General features: G+C 41.3%; 1 protein-coding gene across 1 annotated transcript in view; it reads left to right on the top strand.

Moving 5' to 3' along the window:
• LOC135532685 (calcium and integrin-binding family member 2-like) overlaps nucleotides 1–23,655 on the top strand; it is a gene marked incomplete at its 5' end in the record, with an annotated part of 64,167 nt that extends 40,512 nt beyond the window's left edge. Inside the window, one exon of the mRNA XM_064960155.1 lies at nucleotides 22,211–23,655. Within this exon, the coding sequence (XP_064816227.1) occupies nucleotides 22,211–22,232 (22 nt within the window). The remainder of the gene's footprint in view (nucleotides 1–22,210) is intronic.
• Nucleotides 23,656–25,907: the final 2,252 nt, after the last annotated feature.

Here is a 25,907-nt window from a genome sequence, read left to right on the forward strand (position 1 = left end):
GCACCCTATGCCCTATATAGTGCACTACTTTAGACCAGAGTCAGTAGGACTCTGGCACCCTATGCCCTATATAGTGCACTACTTTAGACCAGAGTCAGTAGGACTCTGGCACCCTATGCCCTATATAGTGCACTACTTTAGACCAGAGTCAGTAGGACTCTGGCACCCTATGCCCTATATAGTGCACTACTTTAGACCAGAGTCAGTAGGACTCTGGCACCCTATGCCCTATATAGTGCACTACTTTAGACCAGAGTCAGTAGGACTCTGGCACCCTATGCCCTATATAGTGCACTACTTTAGACCAGAGTCAGTAGGACTCTGGCACCCTATGCCCTATATAGTGCACTACTTTTTTATCATGGCTCAAGCACTGTGAATGGAATAGGGTGCTATTTGGGATGCGGAGTTGTTCTGTTCTGTGATTCTCTCCTCAGGAAAGACGACATTTCTCACTCACACAGAAAATGGCTTTTGTATAATCTCAGCTGCAACTGACAGTCAGCCAGACTGGCACACAATACTTATGAACAGGAGAGGAGAGGAGAGGAGAGGGGAGGAGAGGAGAGGAGAGGAGAGGGGAGGAGGGGGGAGGGGAGGGAGAGGGAGAGGAGAGGAGAGGGAGGAGAGGGGAGAGGGAGAGGGGAGGGGGAGGGAGGGAGGGAGAGGGAGAGGAGGAGGGAGGGGAGGGGAGGGAGGGGGGGGGGGGGGGGAGGAGAGGGGAGGGAGAGGAGGGGAGGGGGAGGGGAGGGGAGAGGGGGAGGGGGGAGGAGAGGGGAGGGGGAGGGGAGGGGAGAGAGGGGAGGGGAGGGGGGGAGAGAGGGAGGGGAGGGGAGGGGGGGGGGGGAGGGGGAGGAGAGGTGAAGAGAGGAGAGGGGAGGGGAGAGGGGAGGGGGAGGGGAGGGAGGGGGAGGGGGAGGGGGAGGGGAGGGGAGGGGAGGGAGAGAGGAGGAGAGGGGAGGAGAGGAGAGGGGGGAGGGGGAGAGGGAGAGGGGAGGAGAGGGAGGGGGAGGGGAGAGGGAGGTGAGGAGAGGGGAGGGGAGAGGGAGGAGAGAGGAGAGGGAGAGGGAGAGGGAGGGGAGGAGAGGTGAGGAGAGGGGAGGGGAGAGGAGGGAGAGGGTGAGGAGAGGGGAGGGGAGAGGGAGGGGAGGAGGGGGAGAGGAGGGGAGAGGGAGAGGAGGGGGAGAGGAGGGGAGGGGAGAGGAGGAGGGGAGAGGGGAGGAGGGAGGTGAGGGAGGGGGGGGAGGGAGGAGGGAGGAGGAGAGGAGAGGGGAGAGGGAGAGGAGAGAGGAGAGGAGAGGAGGAGAGGAGGGGAGGGGAGGGGAGTCATGGAGAGGGGAGGAGAGGAGAGGGGGAGGGGAGAGGAGAGGGAGGAGGAGGAGAGGGGAGGAAATAATGAGGGGGAGAGGAGAGGAGAGGAGGGGATCCAGGGAGACTCTATCAGGAGGGAGGAGAGGAGAGGGGGGGGAGAGGAGGGGAGAGGGGAGAGGGGATGGGAGAGGAGAGGAGAGGGAGGGGAGAGGGGAGGGGAGAGGAGAGGAGAGGAGGGGAGGGGAGAGGGGAGGGGAGGGGGACAGGAGAGGTGAGGAGAGGAGAGGGGAGGGGCGAGAGGAGAGGAGGGGAGGAGAGGAGAGGAGTTGTGAAATAATGTCAGGAATAAATCTGTCAGACGTTTCTAAAAGGAGATCTGGTTGAAGATGGAAGGGTTCATTCAAGATAGATGGATTCATGGCAACATAGCTCTCTCAAGGTTTCTCCTCCGTCCCCTCCAGAGGTATCCAGTCAGCAGCAGATATACTGTATCTATTGTTGATAAGGTTATTAGTCATGCTAGATGTATCCAGTCAGCAGCAGATATACTGTATCTATTGTTGATAAGGTTATTAGTCATGCTAGATGTATCCAGTCAGCAGATATACTGTATCTATTGTTGATAAGGTTATTAGTCATGCTAGATGTATCCAGTCAGCAGATATACTGTATCTATTGTTGATAAGGTTATTAGTCATGCTAGATGTATCCAGTCAGCAGATATACTGTATCTATTGTTGATAAGGTTATTAGTCATGCTAGATGTATCCAGTCAGCAGCAGATATACTGTATCTATTGTTGATAAGGTTATTAGTCATGCTAGATGTATCCAGTCAGCAGCAGATATACTGTATCTATTGTTGATAAGGTTATTAGTCATGCTAGATGTATCCAGTCAGCAGCAGATATACTGTATCTATTGTTGATAAGGTTATTAGTCATGCTAGATGTATCCAGTCAGCAGATATACTGTATCTATTGTTGATAAGGTTATTAGTCATGCTAGATGTATCCAGTCAGCAGATATACTGTATCTATTGTTGATAAGGTTATTAGTCATGCTAGATGTATCCAGTCAGCAGATATACTGTATCTATTGTTGATAAGGTTATTAGTCATGCTAGATGTATCCAGTCAGCAGATATACTGTATCTATTGTTGATAAGGTTATTAGTCATGCTAGATGTATCCAGTCAACAGATATACTGTATCTATTGTTGATAAGGTTATTAGTCATGCTAGATGTATCCAGTCAGCAGCAGATATACTGTATCTATTGTTGATAAGGTTATTAGTCATGCTAGATGTATCCAGTCAGCAGCAGATATACTGTATCTATTGTTGATAAGGTTATTAGTCATGCTAGATGTATCCAGTCAGCAGATATACTGTATCTATTGTTGATAAGGTTATTAGTCATGCTAGATGTATCCAGTCAGCAGATATACTGTATCTATTGTTGATAAGGTTATTAGTCATGCTAGATGTATCCAGTCAGCAGATATACTGTATCTATTGTTGATAAGGTTATTAGTCATGCTAGATGTATCCAGTCAGCAGATATACTGTATCTATTGTTGATAAGGTTATTAGTCATGCTAGATGTATCCAGTCAGCAGATATACTGTATCTATTGTTGATAAGGTTATTAGTCATGCTAGATGTATCCAGTCAGCAGATATATCTATTGTTGTATCTATTGTTGATAAGGTTATTAGTCATGCTAGATGTATCCAGTCAGCAGATATACTGTATCTATTGTTGATAAGGTTATTAGTCATGCTAGATGTATCCAGTCAGCAGATATACTGTATCTATTGTTGATAAGGTTATTAGTCATGCTAGATGTATCCAGTCAGCAGATATACTGTATCTATTGTTGATAAGGTTATTAGTCATGCTAGATGTATCCAGTCAGCAGATATACTGTATCTATTGTTGATAAGGTTATTAGTCATGCTAGATGTATCCAGTCAGCAGATATACTGTATCTATTGTTGATAAGGTTATTAGTCATGCTAGATGTATCCAGTCAGCAGATATACTGTATCTATTGTTGATAAGGTTATTAGTCATGCTAGATGTATCCAGTCAGCAGCAGATATACTGTATCTATTGTTGATAAGGTTATTAGTCATTAGATGTATCCAGTCAGCAGATATACTGTATCTATTGTTGATAAGGTTATTAGTCATGCTAGATGTATCCAGTCAGCAGATATACTGTATCTATTGTTGATAAGGTTATTAGTCATGCTAGATGTATCCAGTCAGCAGATATACTGTATCTATTGTTGATAAGGTTATTAGTCATGCTAGATGTATCCAGTCAGCAGATATACTGTATCTATTGTTGATAAGGTTATTAGTCATGCTAGATGTATCCAGTCAGCAGATATACTGTATCTATTGTTGATAAGGTTATTAGTCATGCTAGATGTATCCAGTCAGCAGATATACTGTATCTATTGTTGATAAGGTTATTAGTCATGCTAGATGTATCCAGTCAGCAGATATACTGTATCTATTGTTGATAAGGTTATTAGTCATGCTAGATGTATCCAGTCAGCAGATATACTGTATCTATTGTTGATAAGGTTATTAGTCATGCTAGATGTATCCAGTCAGCAGATATACTGTATCTATTGTTGATAAGGTTATTAGTCATGCTAGATGTATCCAGTCAGCAGATATACTGTATCTATTGTTGATAAGGTTATTAGTCATGCTAGATGTATCCAGTCAGCAGATATACTGTATCTATTGTTGATAAGGTTATTAGTCATGCTAGATGTATCCAGTCAGCAGATATACTGTATCTATTGTTGATAAGGTTATTAGTCATGCTAGATGTATCCAGTCAGCAGATATACTGTATCTATTGTTGATAAGGTTATTAGTCATGCTAGATGTATCCAGTCAGCAGATATACTGTATCTATTGTTGATAAGGTTATTAGTCATGCTAGATGTATCCAGTCAGCAGATATACTGTATCTATTGTTGATAAGGTTATTAGTCATGCTAGATGTATCCAGTCAGCAGATATACTGTATCTATTGTTGATAAGGTTATTAGTCATGCTAGATGTATCCAGTCAGCAGATATACTGTATCTATTGTTGATAAGGTTATTAGTCATGCTAGATGTATCCAGTCAGCAGATATACTGTATCTATTGTTGATAAGGTATGTAGATGTCATCAGTCAGCAGATATACTGTATCTATTGTTGATAAGGTTATTAGTCATGCTAGATGTATCCAGTCAGCAGATATACTGTATCTATTGTTGATAAGGTTATTAGTCATGCTAGATGTATCCAGTCAGCAGATATACTGTATCTATTGTTGATAAGGTTATTAGTCATGCTAGATGTATCCAGTCAGCAGATATACTGTATCTATTGTTGATAAGGTTATTAGTCATGCTAGATGTATCCAGTCAGCAGATATACTGTATCTATTGTTGATAAGGTTATTAGTCATGCTAGATGTATCCAGTCAGCAGATATACTGTATCTATTGTTGATAAGGTTATTAGTCATGCTAGATGTATCCAGTCAGCAGATATACTGTATCTATTGTTGATAAGGTTATTAGTCATGCTAGATGTATCCAGTCAGCAGATATACTGTATCTATTGTTGATAAGGTTATTAGTCATGCTAGATGTATCCAGTCAGCAGATATACTGTATCTATTGTTGATAAGGTTATTAGTCATGCTTATATCCAGTCAGCAGATATACTGTATCTATTGTTGATAAGGTTATTAGTCATGCTAGAGTATCCAGCAGATATACTGTATCTATTGTTGATAAGGTTATTAGTCATGCTAGATGTATCCAGTCAGCAGATATACTGTATCTATTGTTGATAAGGTTATTAGTCATGCTAGATGTATCCAGTCAGCAGATATACTGTATCTATTGTTGATAAGGTTATTAGTCATGCTAGATGTATCCAGTCAGCAGATATACTGTATCTATTGTTGATAAGGTTATTAGTCATGCTAGATGTATCCAGTCAGCAGATATACTGTATCTATTGTTGATAAGGTTATTAGTCATGCTAGATGTATCCAGTCAGCAGATATACTGTATCTATTGTTGATAAGGTTATTAGTCATGCTAGATGTATCCAGTCAGCAGATATACTGTATCTATTGTTGATAAGGTTATTAGTCATGCTAGATGTATCCAGTCAGCAGATATACTGTATCTATTGTTGATAAGGTTATTAGTCATGCTAGATGTATCCAGTCAGCAGATATACTGTATCTATTGTTGATAAGGTTATTAGTCATGCTAGATGTATCCAGTCAGCAGATATACTGTATCTATTGTTGATAAGGTTATTAGTCATGCTAGATGTATCCAGTCAGCAGATATACTGTATCTATTGTTGATAAGGTTATTAGTCATGCTAGATGTATCCAGTCAGCAGATATACTGTATCTATTGTTGATAAGGTTATTAGTCATGCTAGATGTATCCAGTCAGCAGATATACTGTATCTATTGTTGATAAGGTTATTAGTCATGCTAGATGTATCCAGTCAGCAGATATACTGTATCTATTGTTGATAAGGTTATTAGTCATGCTAGATGTATCCAGTCAGCAGATATACTGTATCTATTGTTGATAAGGTTATTAGTCATGCTAGATGTATCCAGTCAGCAGATATACTGTATCTATTGTTGATAAGGTTATTAGTCATGCTAGATGTATCCAGTCAGCAGATATACTGTATCTATTGTTGATAAGGTTATTAGTCATGCTAGATGTATCCAGTCAGCAGATATACTGTATCTATTGTTGATAAGGTTATTAGTCATGCTAGATGTATCCAGTCAGCAGATATACTGTATCTATTGTTGATAAGGTTATTAGTCATGCTAGATGTATCCAGTCAGCAGATATACTGTATCTATTGTTGATAAGGTTATTAGTCATGCTAGATGTATCCAGTCAGCAGATATACTGTATCTATTGTTGATAAGGTTATTAGTCATGCTAGATGTATCCAGTCAGCAGATATACTGTATCTATTGTTGATAAGGTTATTAGTCATGCTAGATGTATCCAGTCAGCAGATATACTGTATCTATTGTTGATAAGGTTATTAGTCATGCTAGATGTATCCAGTCAGCAGATATACTGTATCTATTGTTGATAAGGTTATTAGTCATGCTAGATGTATCCAGTCAGCAGATATACTGTATCTATTGTTGATAAGGTTATTAGTCATGCTAGATGTATCCAGTCAGCAGATATACTGTATCTATTGTTGATAAGGTTATTAGTCATGCTAGATGTATCCAGTCAGCAGATATACTGTATCTATTGTTGATAAGGTTATTAGTCATGCTAGATGTATCCAGTCAGCAGATATACTGTATCTATTGTTGATAAGGTTATTAGTCATGCTAGATGTATCCAGTCAGCAGATATACTGTATCTATTGTTGATAAGGTTATTAGTCATGCTAGATGTATCCAGTCAGCAGATATACTGTATCTATTGTTGATAAGGTTATTAGTCATGCTAGATGTATCCAGTCAGCAGATATACTGTATCTATTGTTGATAAGGTTATTAGTCATGCTAGATGTATCCAGTCAGCAGATATACTGTATCTATTGTTGATAAGGTTATTAGTCATGCTAGATGTATCCAGTCAGCAGATATACTGTATCTATTGTTGATAAGGTTATTAGTCATGCTAGATGTATCCAGTCAGCAGATATACTGTATCTATTGTTGATAAGGTTATTAGTCATGCTAGATGTATCCAGTCAGCAGATATACTGTATCTATTGTTGATAAGGTTATTAGTCATGCTAGATGTATCCAGTCAGATATACTGTATCTATTGTTGATAAGGTTATGTCATCTAGATGTATCCAGTCAGCAGATATACTGTATCTATTGTTGATAAGGTTATTAGTCATGCTAGATGTATCCAGTCAGCAGATATACTGTATCTATTGTTGATAAGGTTATTAGTCATGCTAGATGTATCCAGTCAGCAGATATACTGTATCTATTGTTGATAAGGTTATTAGTCATGCTAGATGTATCCAGTCAGCAGATATACTGTATCTATTGTTGATAAGGTTATTAGTCATGCTAGATGTATCCAGTCAGCAGATATACTGTATCTATTGTTGATAAGGTTATTAGTCATGCTAGATGTATCCAGTCAGCAGATATACTGTATCTATTGTTGATAAGGTTATTAGTCATGCTAGATGTATCCAGTCAGCAGCAGATATACTGTATCTATTGTTGATAAGGTTATTAGTCATGCTAGATGTATCCAGTCAGCAGATATACTGTATCTATTGTTGATAAGGTTATTAGTCATGCTAGATGTATCCAGTCAGCAGATATACTGTATCTATTGTTGATAAGGTTATTAGTCATGCTAGATGTATCCAGTCAGCAGATATACTGTATCTATTGTTGATAAGGTTATTAGTCATGCTAGATGTATCCAGTCAGCAGATATACTGTATCTATTGTTGATAAGGTTATTAGTCATGCTAGATGTATCCAGTCAGCAGATATACTGTATCTATTGTTGATAAGGTTATTAGTCATGCTAGATGTATCCAGTCAGCAGATATACTGTATCTATTGTTGATAAGGTTATTAGTCATGCTAGATGTATCCAGTCAGCAGATATACTGTATCTATTGTTGATAAGGTTATTAGTCATGCTAGATGTATCCAGTCAGCAGCAGATATACTGTATCTATTGTTGATAAGGTTATTAGTCATGCTAGATGTATCCAGTCAGCAGATATACTGTATCTATTGTTGATAAGGTTATTAGTCATGCTAGATGTATCCAGTCAGCAGATATACTGTATCTATTGTTGATAAGGTTATTAGTCATGCTAGATGTATCCAGTCAGCAGATATACTGTATCTATTGTTGATAAGGTTATTAGTCATGCTAGATGTATCCAGTCAGCAGATATACTGTATCTATTGTTGATAAGGTTATTAGTCATGCTAGATGTATCCAGTCAGCAGATATACTGTATCTATTGTTGATAAGGTTATTAGTCATGCTAGATGTATCCAGTCAGCAGATATACTGTATCTATTGTTGATAAGGTTATTAGTCATGCTAGATGTATCCAGTCAGCAGATATACTGTATCTATTGTTGATAAGGTTATTAGTCATGCTAGATGTATCCAGTCAGCAGATATACTGTATCTATTGTTGATAAGGTTATTAGTCATGCTAGATGTATCCAGTCAGCAGATATACTGTATCTATTGTTGATAAGGTTATTAGTCATGCTAGATGTATCCAGTCAGCAGATATACTGTATCTATTGTTGATAAGGTTATTAGTCATGCTAGATGTATCCAGTCAGCAGATATACTGTATCTATTGTTGATAAGGTTATTAGTCATGCTAGATGTATCCAGTCAGCAGATATACTGTATCTATTGTTGATAAGGTTATTAGTCATGCTAGATGTATCCAGTCAGCAGATATACTGTATCTATTGTTGATAAGGTTATTAGTCATGCTAGATGTATCCAGTCAGCAGATATACTGTATCTATTGTTGATAAGGTTATTAGTCATGCTAGATGTATCCAGTCAGCAGATATACTGTATCTATTGTTGATAAGGTTATTAGTCATGCTAGATGTATCCAGTCAGCAGATATACTGTATCTATTGTTGATAAGGTTATTAGTCATGCTAGATGTATCCAGTCAGCAGATATACTGTATCTATTGTTGATAAGGTTATTAGTCATGCTAGATGTATCCAGTCAGCAGATATACTGTATCTATTGTTGATAAGGTTATTAGTCATGCTAGATGTATCCAGTCAGCAGATATACTGTATCTATTGTTGATAAGGTTATTAGTCATGCTAGATGTATCCAGTCAGCAGATATACTGTATCTATTGTTGATAAGGTTATTAGTCATGCTAGATGTATCCAGTCAGCAGATATACTGTATCTATTGTTGATAAGGTTATTAGTCATGCTAGATGTATCCAGTCAGCAGATATACTGTATCTATTGTTGATAAGGTTATTAGTCATGCTAGATGTATCCAGTCAGCAGATATACTGTATCTATTGTTGATAAGGTTATTAGTCATGCTAGATGTATCCAGTCAGCAGATATACTGTATCTATTGTTGATAAGGTTATTAGTCATGCTAGATGTATCCAGTCAGCAGATATACTGTATCTATTGTTGATAAGGTTATTAGTCATGCTAGATGTATCCAGTCAGCAGATATACTGTATCTATTGTTGATAAGGTTATTAGTCATGCTAGATGTATCCAGTCAGCAGATATACTGTATCTATTGTTGATAAGGTTATTAGTCATGCTAGATGTATCCAGTCAGCAGATATACTGTATCTATTGTTGATAAGGTTATTAGTCATGCTAGATGTATCCAGTCAGCAGATATACTGTATCTATTGTTGATAAGGTTATTAGTCATGCTAGATGTATCCAGTCAGCAGATATACTGTATCTATTGTTGATAAGGTTATTAGTCATGCTAGATGTATCCAGTCAGCAGATATACTGTATCTATTGTTGATAAGGTTATTAGTCATGCTAGATGTATCCAGTCAGCAGATATACTGTATCTATTGTTGATAAGGTTATTAGTCATGCTAGATGTATCCAGTCAGCAGATATACTGTATCTATTGTTGATAAGGTTATTAGTCATGCTAGATGTATCCAGTCAGCAGATATACTGTATCTATTGTTGATAAGGTTATTAGTCATGCTAGATGTATCCAGTCAGCAGATATACTGTATCTATTGTTGATAAGGTTATTAGTCATGCTAGATGTATCCAGTCAGCAGATATACTGTATCTATTGTTGATAAGGTTATTAGTCATGCTAGATGTATCCAGTCAGCAGATATACTGTATCTATTGTTGATAAGGTTATTAGTCATGCTAGATGTATCCAGTCAGCAGATATACTGTATCTATTGTTGATAAGGTTATTAGTCATGCTAGATGTATCCAGTCAGCAGATATACTGTATCTATTGTTGATAAGGTTATTAGTCATGCTAGATGTATCCAGTCAGCAGATATACTGTATCTATTGTTGATAAGGTTATTAGTCATGCTAGATGTATCCAGTCAGCAGATATACTGTATCTATTGTTGATAAGGTTATTAGTCATGCTAGATGTATCCAGTCAGCAGATATACTGTATCTATTGTTGATAAGGTTATTAGTCATGCTAGATGTATCCAGTCAGCAGCATATATATAAGGTTATTAGTCATGCTAGATGTGCAGATATACCATCTATTGTTGATAAGGTTATTAGTCATGCTAGATGTATCCAGTCAGCATATATACTGTATCTATTGTTGATAAGGTTATTAGTCATGCTAGATGTATCCAGTCAGCATATATACTGTATCTATTGTTGATAAGGTTATTAGTCATGCTAGATGTATCCAGTCAGCAGATATACTGTATCTATTGTTGATAAGGTTATTAGTCATGCTAGATGTATCCAGTCAGCAGCAGATATACTGTATCTATTGTTGATAAGGTTATTAGTCATGCTAGATGTATCCAGTCAGCAGATATACTGTATCTATTGTTGATAAGGTTATTAGTCATGCTAGATGTATCCAGTCAGCAGATATACTGTATCTATTGTTGATAAGGTTATTAGTCATGCTAGATGTATCCAGTCAGCAGATATACTGTATCTATTGTTGATAAGGTTATTAGTCATGCTAGATGTATCCAGTCAGCAGATATACTGTATCTATTGTTGATAAGGTTATTAGTCATGCTAGATGTATCCAGTCAGCAGATATACTGTATCTATTGTTGATAAGGTTATTAGTCATGCTAGATGTATCCAGTCAGCAGATATACTGTATCTATTGTTGATAAGGTTATTAGTCATGCTAGATGTATCCAGTCAGCAGATATACTGTATCTATTGTTGATAAGGTTATTAGTCATGCTAGATGTATCCAGTCAGCAGATATACTGTATCTATTGTTGATAAGGTTATTAGTCATGCTAGATGTATCCAGTCAGCAGATATACTGTATCTATTGTTGATAAGGTTATTAGTCATGCTAGATGTATCCAGTCAGCAGATATACTGTATCTATTGTTGATAAGGTTATTAGTCATGCTAGATGTATCCAGTCAGCAGATATACTGTATCTATTGTTGATAAGGTTATTAGTCATGCTAGATGTATCCAGTCAGCAGATATACTGTATCTATTGTTGATAAGGTTATTAGTCATGCTAGATGTATCCAGTCAGCAGATATACTGTATCTATTGTTGATAAGGTTATTAGTCATGCTAGATGTATCCAGTCAGCAGCAGATATACTGTATCTATTGTTGATAAGGTTATTAGTCATGCTAGATGTATCCAGTCAGCAGATATACTGTATCTATTGTTGATAAGGTTATTAGTCATGCTAGATGTATCCAGTCAGCAGATATACTGTATCTATTGTTGATAAGGTTATTAGTCATGCTAGATGTATCCAGTCAGCAGATATACTGTATCTATTGTTGATAAGGTTATTAGTCATGCTAGATGTATCCAGTCAGCAGATATACTGTATCTATTGTGATGTTATTAGTCAAGGTATTATATACTGTATCTATTGTTGATAAGATGTATCCAGTCAGCAGATATACTGTATCTATTGTTGATAAGGTTATTAGTCATGCTAGATGTATCCAGTCAGCAGATATACTGTATCTATTGTTGATAAGGTTATTAGTCATGCTAGATGTATCCAGTCAGCAGATATACTGTATCTATTGTTGATAAGGTTATTAGTCATGCTAGATGTATCCAGTCAGCAGATATACTGTATCTATTGTTGATAAGGTTATTAGTCATGCTAGATGTATCCAGTCAGCAGATATACTGTATCTATTGTTGATAAGGTTATTAGTCATTAGATGTATTCAGCAGATATACTGTATCTATTGTTGATAAGGTTATTAGTCATGCTAGATGTATCCAGTCAGCAGATATACTGTATCTATTGTTGATAAGGTTATTAGTCATGCTAGATGTATCCAGTCAGCAGATATACTGTATCTATTGTTGATAAGGTTATTAGTCATGCTAGATGTATCCAGTCAGCAGATATACTGTATCTATTGTTGATAAGGTTATTAGTCATGCTAGATGTATCCAGTCAGCAGATATACTGTATCTATTGTTGATAAGGTTATTAGTCATGCTAGATGTATCCAGTCAGCAGATATACTGTATCTATTGTTGATAAGGTTATTAGTCATGCTAGATGTATCCAGTCAGCCGGGTACAGTGCATTCAGAAAGTATTCAGACCCCTTGACTTTTTCCACCTTTTGTTACTTTACAGCCTTCTAAAATTGATTAAATAAATCAAAAAATCCTCATCAATCTACACACAATACCCCATAATGACATCATAATACCCCATAATGACATCACAATACCCCATAATGCACAAAACAAAACGTTTTGTTTTTATTACATTTTTTGCAAATTTGTTACAGATAAAAAACTGAAATATCACATTTACATAAGTATTCAGACCCTTTACTCAGTACTTTTGTAACGGTTTTCTGTAGGCGAAGGAGAGTTGGACAAAAATGCAGCGTGTAGATTGCAATCCATGTTTAATCCACAAACACGAATCAATACAAATACTACAAAAACAAAGAACGAAATGAACGTAACGAAAACCGAAACAGCCTATACTTGTGTAAACTAACACAGCGACAGGAACAAGGACACTAAGGACAATCATCCACGAAACACACAAAGAATATGGCTACCGAAATATGGTTCCCAATCAGAGACAACGATAATCACCTGACTCTGATTGAGAACCGCCTCAGGCAGCCATAGACTATGCTATACACCCCACACAACCCCAAGACGAAACACACCACAAATAAACCCATGTCACACCCTGGCCTGACCCAATAAATGAAGATAAACATAAAAAATATAGACCAGGGCGCCCCCCCTAAGGTGCGGACTCCCGGACGCACATCAAAACAATAGGGAGGGTCCGGGTGGGCGTCTGTCCATGGTGGCGGCTCCGGCTCCGGCGCGGGACGTGGAACCCACTCAATAAATGTCTTTGTCCCCTCTCCTCGCGTCCTAGGATAGTCCACCTTCTCCGCCGACCATGGCCTAGTAGTCATCACCCAGAATCCCACTGGACTGAGGGGCAGCTCGGGACTGAGGGGCAGCTCGGGACTGAGGGGCAGCTCGGGACTGAGGGGCAGCTCGGGACAGAGGGGCAGCTCGGGACAGAGGGGCAGCTCGGGACAGAGGGGCAGCTCGGGACAGAGGGGCAGCTCGGGACTGAGGGGAGGCTCAGCACTGAGAGGAAGCTCGGGACTGAGAGGAAGCCCGGCACTGAGAGGAAGCCCAGCACTGAGAGGAAGCCCAGCACTGAGAGGAAGCCCAGCGCTGAGAGGAAGCCCAGGGCTGAGAGGAAGCTCAGCGCTGAGAGGAAGCTCAGCCAGGTATTTGGATCCGGCAGATCCTGGCTGACTGGCAGATCTGGAAGAGTCTGGTTGACTGGCAGATCTGGAAGAATCTGGTTGACTGGCAGATCTGGAAGAGTCTGGTTGACTGGCAGTTCTGGAAGAGTCTGGCTGACTGGCAGTTCTGGAAGAGTCTGGCTGACTGGCAGATCTGGAAGAGTCTGGCTGACTGGCAGATCTGGAAGAGTCTGGCTGACTGGCGGATCTGGAAGAATCTGGCTGACTGGCGGATCTGGAAGAGTTTGGCTGACTGGCGGATCTGGAAGAGTCTGGCTGACTGGCGGATCTGGAAGAGTCTGGCTGACTGGCGGATCTGGAAGTGTCTGGCTGACTGGCGGATCTGGAAGAGTCTGGCTGACTGGCGGATCTGGAAGAGTCTGGCTGACTGGCGGATCTGGAAGAGTCTGGCTGACTGGCGGATCTGGAAGAGTCTGGCTGACTGGCGGATCTGGAAGAGTCTGGCTGACTGGCGGATCTGGAAGAGTCTGGCTGACTGGCGGCTCTGGCTGCTCCATGTAGACTGACGGCTCTGGCTGCTCCATGTAGACTGACAGTTCTGGCGGCTTCTTGCAGACTGACAGCTCTGGCTGCTCCATGCAGACTGGCAGCTCCTTGCAGACTGACAGCTCCTTGCAGACTGACAGCTCCTTGCAGACTGGCAGTTCCTTGCAGACTGGCAGTTCCTTGCAGACTGGCAGCTCCATGCGGACTGGCAGCTCCGGCTGTTCCATGAAGACTGGCAGCTCTGGCTGCTCCATGTAGACTGACAGCTCTGGCTGCTCCATGTAGACTGACAGCTCTGGCTGCTCCATGCAGACTGACAGCTCGGGCTGCGCTAAACAGGCTGGAGACTCCAGCAGCGCTGTAGAGGAGTAAGGCTCTGGCTGCGCTAAACAGACGGGAGACTCCGGCAGCGCTGGAGAGGCGAGGCGCACTGTAGGCCTGATGCATGGTGCTGGCACTGGTGGTACTGGGCCGAGGTCACGCACAGGAAGCCTGATGCGGGGAGCTGCCACCGGAGGGCTGGTGTGTGGAGGTGGCACAGGATGGGCTAGACCGTGAAGGCGTACTGGAGATCTTGAGAGCAGTGTTGGCACAGGACGTGCAAGGCTAGGGATGTGCACAGGAGGCCTGGTGCGTGAGGCTGGCACCAACTTCACCAGCCAACTAACACGCACCTCAGGACGAGTATGGAGCGCTGACCCAGGTGCCATCAAATCCCTGACACGTTCTGTCGGGCGAATTCCATGCAAAAAGCACCAACACAGCAACTCCCTCATTTCTCTCTCCTCCAATTTCCCCATTAACTCCTTCACAGTCTCTGCTTCACTCACCTCCAACACCGGCTCTGGTCTCCTCCTTGGCTCCTCACGATAAACAGGGGGAGTGGGCTCAGGTCTGACTCCTGACTCTGCCACACTCTTCCTGAGCCTCCCCCCAAGAAATTTTTGGGGCTGACTCTCGGGCTTCCATCCGCGTCGCCGCGCTGCCTCCTCATACCAGCGCCTCTCAGCTCTCGTCGCCTCCAGTTCTTCTTTGGGGCGGCGATATTCTCCAGGCTGATCCCAGGGTCCTTCTTCGAACAATTCATCCTCCCATGTCCATTCCTCTCTTTGCTGCACCTGCCTGTTAACACGCTGCTTGGTCCGTTTGCGGTGGGTGTAACGGTTTTCTGTAGGCGAGGAGAGTCGGACCAAAATGCAGCTTGTAGATTGCGATCCATGTTTAATCCACAAACGTAAACACGAATCAATACAAATACTACAAAAACAAAGAACGAAATGAAAGTAACGAAAACCGAAGCAGCCTATACTTGTGTAAACTAACACAGCGACAGGAACAAGGACACTAAGGACAATCACCCACGAAACACACAAAGAATATGGCTACCTAAATATGGTTCCCAATCAGAGACAACGATAATCACCTGACTCTGATTGAGAACCGCCTCAGGCAGCCATAGACTATGCTATACACCCCACACAACCCCAAGACGAAACACACCACAAATAAACCCATGTCACACCCTGGCCTGACCCAATAAATGAAGATAAACATAATAAATATAGACCAGGGCGTGACAACTTTGTTGAAGCACCTTTGGCATTGACTACAGCCTCGAGTCTCATTGGGTATGACGCTACACGTTTGGCACACCTGTATTTGGGGAGTTTCTCTCATTCTTCTCTGCAGATCCTCTCAAGCTCTGTCAGGTTAGTTGGGGAGCGTCACTGCACAGCTATTTTCAGGTCTCTCCAGAGATTGTGTCTCGGCCACTCAAGGACATTCAGAGACTTGTCCCTAAGCCAATCCTGCATTGTCTTGGCTGTGTGCTTAGGGTCGTTGTCCTGTTGGAAGGTGAACCTTCGCTCCAGTCTGAGGTCCTGAGCGCTCAGGAGCAGGTTTTCATCAAGGATCTCTCTGTACTTTGCTCCATTCATCTTTCACTCAACCCTGACTAGTCTCCCAGTCCCTGCCTGCTGAAAAACATCCCCACAGCATGATGCTGTGGGGATGCATGTGGGGATGCATGGTGCCAGGTTTCCTCCAGACGTGAAGCTTGGCATTCAGGCCAAAGAGTTCCATCTTGGTTTCATCAGAACAGAGAATCTTGTTTCTCGTGGTCTGAGTCCTTTAGGTGCCTTTTGGCAGTGTTTCTCATGGTCTGAGAGTCCTTTAGGTGCCTTTTGGCAGTGTTTCTCATGGTCTGAGAGTCCTTTAGGTGCCCTTTGGCAGTGTTTCTCATGGTCTGAGAGTCCTTTAGGTGCCTTTTGGCAGTGTTTCTCGTGGTCTGACAGTCCTTTAGGTGCCCTTTGGCAGTGTTTCTCATGGTCTGAGAGTCCTTTAGGTGCCTTTTGGCAGTGTTTCTCGTGGTCTGACAGTCCTTTAGGTGCCTTTTGGCAGAACTCCAAGTGAGCTGTCATTAGGGCTGTGGCGGTCATGAAACTTGGTCAGCCGGTGATTGTCAAGCAAACAACTGTCGTTCTCACAGTAATTGACTGTTAATTAACATAAATACATGTAGCATCTCCTGGCTTCCACACACAGCCTACAAGCCACTGACGCAGACCTTTGGAACATCTACCTTTTAAAAAGTCTAATAAATCCATGTAATATAGCCTACACCTTCACAATAAATCCATTATTTATTTTAGACAGGTCTAAAGAAACATGATATGAAGAAAATATAGTTTATTTCAGAAGAAGAGAAAGCATACTCTGAGTTGTCCTTATGTTAGGTTCTGATCTGGCTATGCCAAATGGCTGTGGGCTACACTAGTTCATTTAGCAGACAAGACAAGATTTGCTTAGGATTCCGTGGCATTATTTTATATTATTTTATAGTATGAAGAATACAAAGTTGAATAAAATAGAAAGGATATTTTCTCCAAATGATTTGAGTGTTGCACATGCGCATATTCTGTGTTGGTTAACGAAGAAATAGGCATTCCTAGATGCTTAATTTAGAGTTATTAATGTAACTTTAGTTGTTCTATAAACATCGGGCTGATATGTTTAGATGTTTAATACATTGTAAGGCTGCATGATGCGACTCTAATGAAGATTTGAAAAAAGTAGCTTGAAAGGCATGAGCTCTGTTCTGTTTTTTTTGCAAAAGTGCAAAAGTTTACCTATTCTGTGTGAGAAATAAATATTCCAAACATAGTCTGGGTCAGTTGTGGGATGCGATAGATCCCAAATTAATACAACTACTAGCATCAACACACACAAAAATGATGCAGTGTGGCTGACACAACAGAATTGAATGTTTAGCTTAAAATGTTGATAAACTATTAGGATATTTCTTCACATTATAAGCACAGCAATGCGCACACGTGTCGTGGAAATTTCCTGTATTACCAAATCATGAGAGAGCAAACCACACACAAGTCAGAGATCAGAAAGTCCCATCTTCAATTATATGAGCTTCATCATAGCCCTGTGACTCTCAGATCAATTCAGTGTCCATAAATGAATTCTCTGAGAGTGCATACATAATGGCAACTGAGATCCTTTATAGCAAAGACACACAAAGCCAGAGAGCATTGGCTATAAATTATCGTTCAGTTTGGTCTCCTAAACTAAGTTCCTATCTCGTTCTTGGTACCACTTAGAACCAAAACATTACCTCATCCAATGGCATATATCAATTGTCATTTTAGATACTCCCATCGCAAATACAATCCCTCCTGGACAAGCTCACGGAGACAGTGAGCCTCCTAGGCCATATACTAAATCAAGATAAGGGCAACCTCAGAGGGGACATGTAATAGTTAGACACATTCCCATAATGTGGGGGCGGCAGGGTAGCCTAGTGGTTAGAGCATTGGACTAGTAACCGAAAGGTTGCAAGTTCAAACCCCTGAGCTGACAAGGTACAAATCTGTCATTCTGCCCCTGAACAGGCAGTTAACCCACTGTTCCTAAGCCATCATTGAAAATAAGAATTTGTTCTGAATTGACTTGCCTTGTAAACATAAAATTAAAAATAAGATAAGCCTAACCTCTCCCCAATGGGAAACATAACTTTTCCCACATAAGCACACTAAACTGAAAATGAATAAAACATCTTATTTATAAATGCTACCTAAAGGATTCTGATTCTGCCACCACACGGGCAGTAGGATATAAGCACAAATATTTCATTAGCAAGAAAACACCATTTACAAAAATGACCGCAAATGCGATTATGCATGTCATGATTTATTATAAAGGTGCATTTTTATGGTAAAAATGAGCTTCCCCAAACTAGAAACTAAAACGCTGTTTATATCTGCCAGTTAGGCTCTACACCCCTTGTAAAGCGGATTAATGTGCTTCAGTAATTTGTCCACATTAGTTGTGATACTAACCTTATCAACACATATAGGCCTATTGGCTAGGTGAGATGAGGTGTGATACCAACCTTATCAACACATATAGGCCTATTGGCTAGGCTACATTAGTTGTGATACTAACCTTATCAACACATATAGGCCTATTGGCTAGGTGAGATGAGGTGTGATACCAACCTTATCAACACATATAGGCCTATTGGCTAGGCTACATTAGTTGTGATACTAACCTTATCAACACATATAGGCCTATTGGCTAGGTGAGATGAGGTGTGATACCAACCTTATCAACACATATAGGCCTATTGGCTAGGTGAGATGAGGTGTGATACCAACCTTATCAACACATATAGGCCTATTGGCTAGGTGAGATGAGGTGTGATACCAACCTTATCAACACATATAGGCCTATTGGCTAGGCGAGATGAGGTGTGATACCAACCTTATCAACACATATAGGCCTATTGGCTAGGCGAGATGAGGTGTGATACCAACCTTATCAACACATATAGGCCTATTGGCTAGGTGAGATGAGGTGTGATACCAACCTTATCAACACATATAGGCCTATTGGCTAGGCGAGATGAGGTGTGATACCAACCTTATCAACACATATAGGCCTATTGGCTAGGCGAGATGAGGTGTGATACCAACCTTATCAACACATATAGGCCTATTGGCTAGGCGAGATGAGGTGTGATACCAACCTTATTAAAACATACAGGCCTATTGGCTAGGCTAGATGAGGTGTGATACCAACCTTATTAAAACATACAGGCCTATTGTCTACATGAGGTGTGATACCAACCTTATTAAAACATACAGGCCTATTGGCTAGGCTACATGAGGTGTGATACCAACCTTATTAAAACATATAGGCCTATGGGCTAGGCTACATGAGGTGTGATACAGACCTTATTAAAACATATAGGCCCATTGGCTAGGCTAGATGAGGTGTGATACCAACCTTATTAAAACATACAGGCCTATTGGCTACATGAGGTGTGATACAGACCTTATTAAAACATATAGGCCCATTGGCTAGGCTAGATGAGGTGTGATACCAACCTTATTAAAACATACAGGCCTATTGGCTACATGAGGTGTGATACCAACCTTATTAAAACATATAGGACTATTGGCTACGCTACATGAGGTGTGATACCAACCTTATTAAAACATACAGGCCTATTGGCTACATGAGGTGTGATACCAACCTTATTAAAACATATAGGACTATTGGCTACGCTACATGAGGTGTGATACCAACCTTATTAAAACATATAGACCTATGGGCTAGGCTACATGAGGTGTGATACCAACCTTATTAAAACATACAGGCCTATTGGCTACATGAGGTGTGATACCAACCTTATTAAAACATACAGGCCTATTGGCTAGGCTACATGAGGTGTGATACAGACCTTATTAAAACATACAGGCCTATTGGCTAGGCTACATGAGGTGTGATACCAACCTTATTAAAACATACAGGCCTATTGGCTAGGCTACATGAGGTGTGATACAGACCTTATTAAAACATACAGGCCTATTGGCTAGGCTACATGAGGTGTGATACCAACCTTATTAAAACATATAGACCTATGGGCTAGGCTACATGAGGTGTGATACCAACCTTATTAAAACATATAGGCCTGCTGGCTACATGAGGTGTGATACAGGATTATAAAAAGCTGAGAGAAAAAAAAGACAGTTTCTTATGCTGGGCATCATTCACAAGTGATAGGCTAATATGGTCACCAATCAGACTATTCTTGATTTAATCTTGTCTTTACATATACTAAATAATATATTGATGTGACATTAGTTTTGATTTAGAATGGACCATTATCATGCACCTGTATGGAAGCGGGTAGGGGAAAATCACATCACATCTATAGCGAATAGAGAATGGAGGACGCTTTTTCCGTGGTTCATTGTCATGCCATCCAGGTAGGCTATACTCCTGTTGTAAAGATAAGCAATGTTCTAAATATTAGGAAAGTTGAGAAATAAATATACTAGGCCGAGCCAATAGAAAGCCGATGGGATCCTCCTCTTTTTAATAGAAGCCATCACTCTGTTTTCTTACACAATTGGGGAGGCGGGGTAGCCTAGTGGTTAGAGCGTTGGACTAGTAACCGGAAGGTTGCGAGTTCAAACCCCCGAGCTGACAAGGTACAAATCTGTCGTTCTGCCCCTGAACAGGCAGTTAACCCACTGTTCCCAGGCCATCATTGAAAATAAGAATTTGTTCTTAACTGACTTGCCTGGTTAAATAAAGGTTAAAAAATAAATTAAAAAAAATTGCATAGCCTATAGAAATGTTTCGCAACATGAGTTCATGGGCTCTCATTAAGTGTTTGATTAGATTTTCCATTACATTTGCATTGATGTCAGAGTGATTAGAGTGACAATAGATTACCAGGCAGTTAGCTGGTAGGCAACTAATGACCATCAGCAGCATCAGAGCTTGAAGAAGCCTAATTACCGTGACTAAATGGTCACATGGAAATTGACTGTCTTCGTGACCGCCGGTGTGGCGGTAATACGGTCACTGCAACAGCCCTAGTTCTCATGTTCCTTTAACTGAGGAGTGGCTTCTGTCTGGCCACTCGATCATAAAGGCCTGATTGATGGAGTGCTGCAGAAATGGTTGTCCTTCTGGAAGGTTCTCCCATCTCCACAGAGGAACTCTGGAGCTCTGTCAGAGTGACCATTGGTCATCTCCCTGACCAAGGCCCTTCTCCCCTGATTGCTCGGTTTGGCCAATCGGACAGCTCTAGGAAGAATCTTGGTGGTTCTAACCTTCTTCCATTTAAGAATGATGGAGGCCACTGTGTTATTGGGGGACCTTCAAAGCTGCAGAACTTACGTTGGTACCCTTCCCTAGATCTGTGCCTCGACACAATCCCTGTCTCGGAGCTCCACAGACAATTCCTTCGACCTCATGGCTTGGTTTTTGCTCTGACATGCACTGTCAACTGTGGGACCTTATATAGACAGGTGTGTTGCCTTTCCAAATCATGTCCAATCAATTGAATTTACCACAAGTGGACTCCAATCATTATGGGGTATTGCGATGTCATTATGGGGTATTGCGATGTCATTATGGGGTATTGTGATGTCATTATAGGGTATTGTGATGTCATTATGGGGTATTGTGATGTCATTATGGGGTATTGTGTGTAGATTGATGAGGATTTTTAACATTTATTTAATTCATTATAGATTAATTCTGTAACGTTACAAAATGTGGAAAAAAGTCCAGGGGTCTGAATACTTTCTGAAAGCCCTGTATATGTTGTTGTTAAGGGGACAACACTTCTAAAAGAAGACCAGTTCCACTGTTGACAGAATGACTTGCCTCATAGACAACCCAGTTAAATGTTTTCAAGACCTCTAAAATGTTTTTCTATATTTTCCCATCTGTTGTAAATGCAGCTGTGTAACTAACTATGTGGTGTGTTTTTTGTTTGTTTTTTACATTTCCAGCACGTTCCACCTACGGATCTGAGATGAGGTGATTCAGCCGTTCCCATGATGAGGCTTTAGACAACGACGGAAGAGGGGGGGGGGGGGGAAGATGAAGAAGAAGAATGTGGTCGCTTTCTGGTTCGTCTGATGACGTCATCCCCGAAGACTCCACCCAGAGTCTCTGTGGCCCCGACCCACAGCAGAATGACCCCTGACCTCAACCTCAGTACAGCATAGTGCCTACCAAAAAAAAAAACATTAGTAGAGAAGTCTTGTCTTTCCCCAAGTCTATCTTCGATCGATGCGATGTTTGTACAAAATATAACATTGAGAGAGATAAAAAAAGGAAGTGGAACAAAAGTTTGGCTTCGGCTGCAGGAAAATGGACCCGGGGGGATTTTATTCTCGGAAGCACAGGCCCTTTTTTTGCCAACTCATGTTCTATAGGAAGGACGTTATCGACCACAAGACATTTCCATTTTTCGGAAGAGAAGATCATTAATGCATGATTGTTTTCTCTTATAATCAATTGTAAAACTTGTTTAAAAGATGGAACCACAAACAGACTCCAAATGGAGATAGAAAATGACCCGATGAACAACGAGGGGCTAATTTTGATACCTGTAGGGCTTAGCTACAACACAACCTAGAAGCAGTTTTCTAGAAGATGTAGGGTTTTATTTTCAGAATTGTTAGGTTTCTTCTTTCTTTAAAACTGACCTTTTAAAGTCTATACATTGTATGAACACTGACTGACAACAATGCGGAAGTGGATTGAACAACAAGATATTTTCTGTCTGACGGGGTGTATGGAAGAAGAAAAACAGTACGATATATAGTATATGAATTATTACAAGCACAGTTTTAGCACCGAGGGCAGAACAGTTGAAGAGCTATGCAATATATCTTTATGAAATGCATGAGTGTTACATAAAATTGCAAATAGCTTTTAATTTTTTTGCTCCAGTCCAAGTATAGTGGTTTTGTACTGCTGGATCACAATGACAATCAGAACCGGTGACGTAGTGGTAACATTAACAAATAGATGGGTAAACGCTGAATCGCCGTTTCGCGCGGCGAGTAAAAGTAACGCTCCTCCTCTATGCTTTCAACTCTCTTTATATTTTCCTGCATTAAAAAGGTGGGAGAAAACTCACGCGCACAAAACAAAACAACAATATATATATATATATAAAAAGGCGCGTTGTTTTTTGTTTTTTTTATGTGCGCTTCCCGCTCCTCTAAACCACGGACCATAATGTTACCTAACTGTTCTGCAGTTAAAGGAAGGGCTCTGTTCTCTGTCTCATCACCCCTTCCGTTATGTTATGCTTTGTGAACTTGTCCTGCCTGTCAACTTGATATAATGGCATTAACAGCACTTAAGAAATAACGTTTTCAGTCTTTCATATGATAAGAGCATTTGGATAGACTTTGATTAAATACATTTTCTGTTGCTTCGATGTTTTAATGAACCTTCTTTCTTTTTTGTGTGTGGGGGGGGGGGGAGTTGTCATTGTTTCTCCTGGTATTTCTTGTCAACCTCGTGAGTAATAACATTTTACTTCCAACATTAACTTGAGCTTGAAATGAACCTTGCTAAAAGATGACAAAATGAAAATGCCCCAATGTACACTTTAATTTAGATAGGAAAACTATCCAGTCATTATCCATATCTGCATGGCTGCCTCAAGTCAATCTCCCCCCCCAAAAAAACTGTTATAGCTCGCTCAAAACTAAAGATCCCCTTTTCAAACCAACCATACAATATTTCATCTGGGCTCATTGTTTCCTTCAAGTTTGATTTAGAATGGTTTTTTTTTCTTCAGTTAAAGCCAGCGTCCTGTCCAAAGGCCATGTTAAAGATGCTGTTAATTCTCAGATGTTAAAAGGCCAATGTAAATGTATATTCTGTGAGTTATCCATGCATTAACCCAGTTGTTATGCATGCATTAACATTATGACTAAGGAGTAAGATCTCACCAAGACACACTACACGAAATCTCCCTGCACTGAAACCTACACTGTCTGTTACAGACCAGATAGGGGGACATCACTAAATCTCCCTGGACTGAAACCTACACTGTATGTTACAGACCAGATAGGAGGACATCACTAAATCTCCCTGGACTGAAACCTACACTGTATGTTACAGACCAGATAGGAGGACATCACTAAATCTCCCTGGACTGAAACCTACACTGTCTGTTGCAGACCAGATAGGAGGACATCACTAAATCTCCCTGGACTGAAACCTACACTGTCTGTTGCAGACCAGATAGGAGGACATCATGTTGCAGTCCTACCCTGTAGCCATGCCAACCTAGTACAAGTGGACAGTCATTTGAATGGAGACACGAGACAGTAGGTGGTTATCAACAGTGACACTCTTGAACCACAATTGAATTGATTTATCCTTGGGAGGTGCGTAATAACGAGCCCCGAAGTGATGAGAATCCATTTAAGTAAGATGGAAGAGGGTTGAGTCATAAATGGTCCCCTAATCACTTTAGAGTGCACTACTTTTGACCAGAGCGCTATGGGGATAGGAGATGAGCGGTAATCATTCCAGCCCTTCAACTGTTTCTTCCTGTCGGTCTTCCGGTCGGTCTTCAGGTCGGTCTTCCTGTCGGTCTTCAGGTCGGTCTTCTGGTCGGTCTTTAAGCCAGTCCGAGGTATAATAGCAACACTTAATTGCTCATCTCCAGCTCCCTTTACTGTCCTCATCTCCAGCTCCCTTTACTGTCCTCATCTCCAGCTCCCTTTACTGTCCTCATCTCCAGCTCCCTTTACTGTCCTCATCTCCAGATCTCTTTACTGTCCTCATCTCCAGCTCCCTTTACTGTCCTCATCTCCAACTCCCTTTACTGTCCTCATCTCCAGCTCCCTTTACTGTCCTCATCTCCAGATCTCTTTACTGTCCTCATCTCCAGCTCCCCTTACTGTCCTCATCTCCAGCTCCCTTTACTGTCCTCATCTCCAGATATCTTTACTGTCCTCATCTCCAGCTCCCTTTACTGTCCTCATCTCCAGATCTCTTTACTGTCCTCAGCTCCATTTACTGTCCTCATCTCCAGCTCCCTTTACTGTCCTCACCTCCAGCTCCCTTTACTGTCCTCATCTCCAACTCCCTTTACTGTCCTCATCTCCAGCTCCCTTTACTGTCCTCATCTCCAGATCTCTTTACTGTCCTCATCTCCAGCTCCCCTTACTGTCCTCATCTCCAGCTCCCTTTACTGTCCTCATCTCCAGATATCTTTACTGTCCTCATCTCCAGCTCCCTTTACTGTCCTCATCTCCAGATCTCTTTACTGTCCTCACCTCCAGCTCCATTTACTGTCCTCATCTCCAGCTCCCTTTACTGTCCTCACCTCCAGCTCCCTTTACTGTCCTCATCTCCAGCTCTCTTTACTGTCCTCATCTCCAGATATCTTTATTGTCCTCATCTCCAGCTCCCTTTACTGTCCTCATCTCCAGATCTCTTTACTGTCCTCATCTCCAGCTCCCTTTACTGTCCTCATCTCCAACTCCCTTTACTGTCCTCATCTCCAGCTCCCTTTACTGTCCTCATCTCCAGCTCCCTTTACTGTCCTCATCTCCAGATCTCTTTACTGTCCTCATCTCCAGCTCCCTTTACTGTCCTCATCTCCAGATCCCTTTACTGTCCTCATCTCCAGCTCCCTTTACTGTCCTCATCTCCAGCTCCCTTTACTGT

The sequence above is a fragment of the Oncorhynchus masou genome, unplaced genomic scaffold, assembly GCF_036934945.1.
Source record: "Oncorhynchus masou masou isolate Uvic2021 unplaced genomic scaffold, UVic_Omas_1.1 unplaced_scaffold_1984, whole genome shotgun sequence".
Lineage (NCBI taxonomy): Eukaryota > Metazoa > Chordata > Actinopteri > Salmoniformes > Salmonidae > Oncorhynchus > Oncorhynchus masou.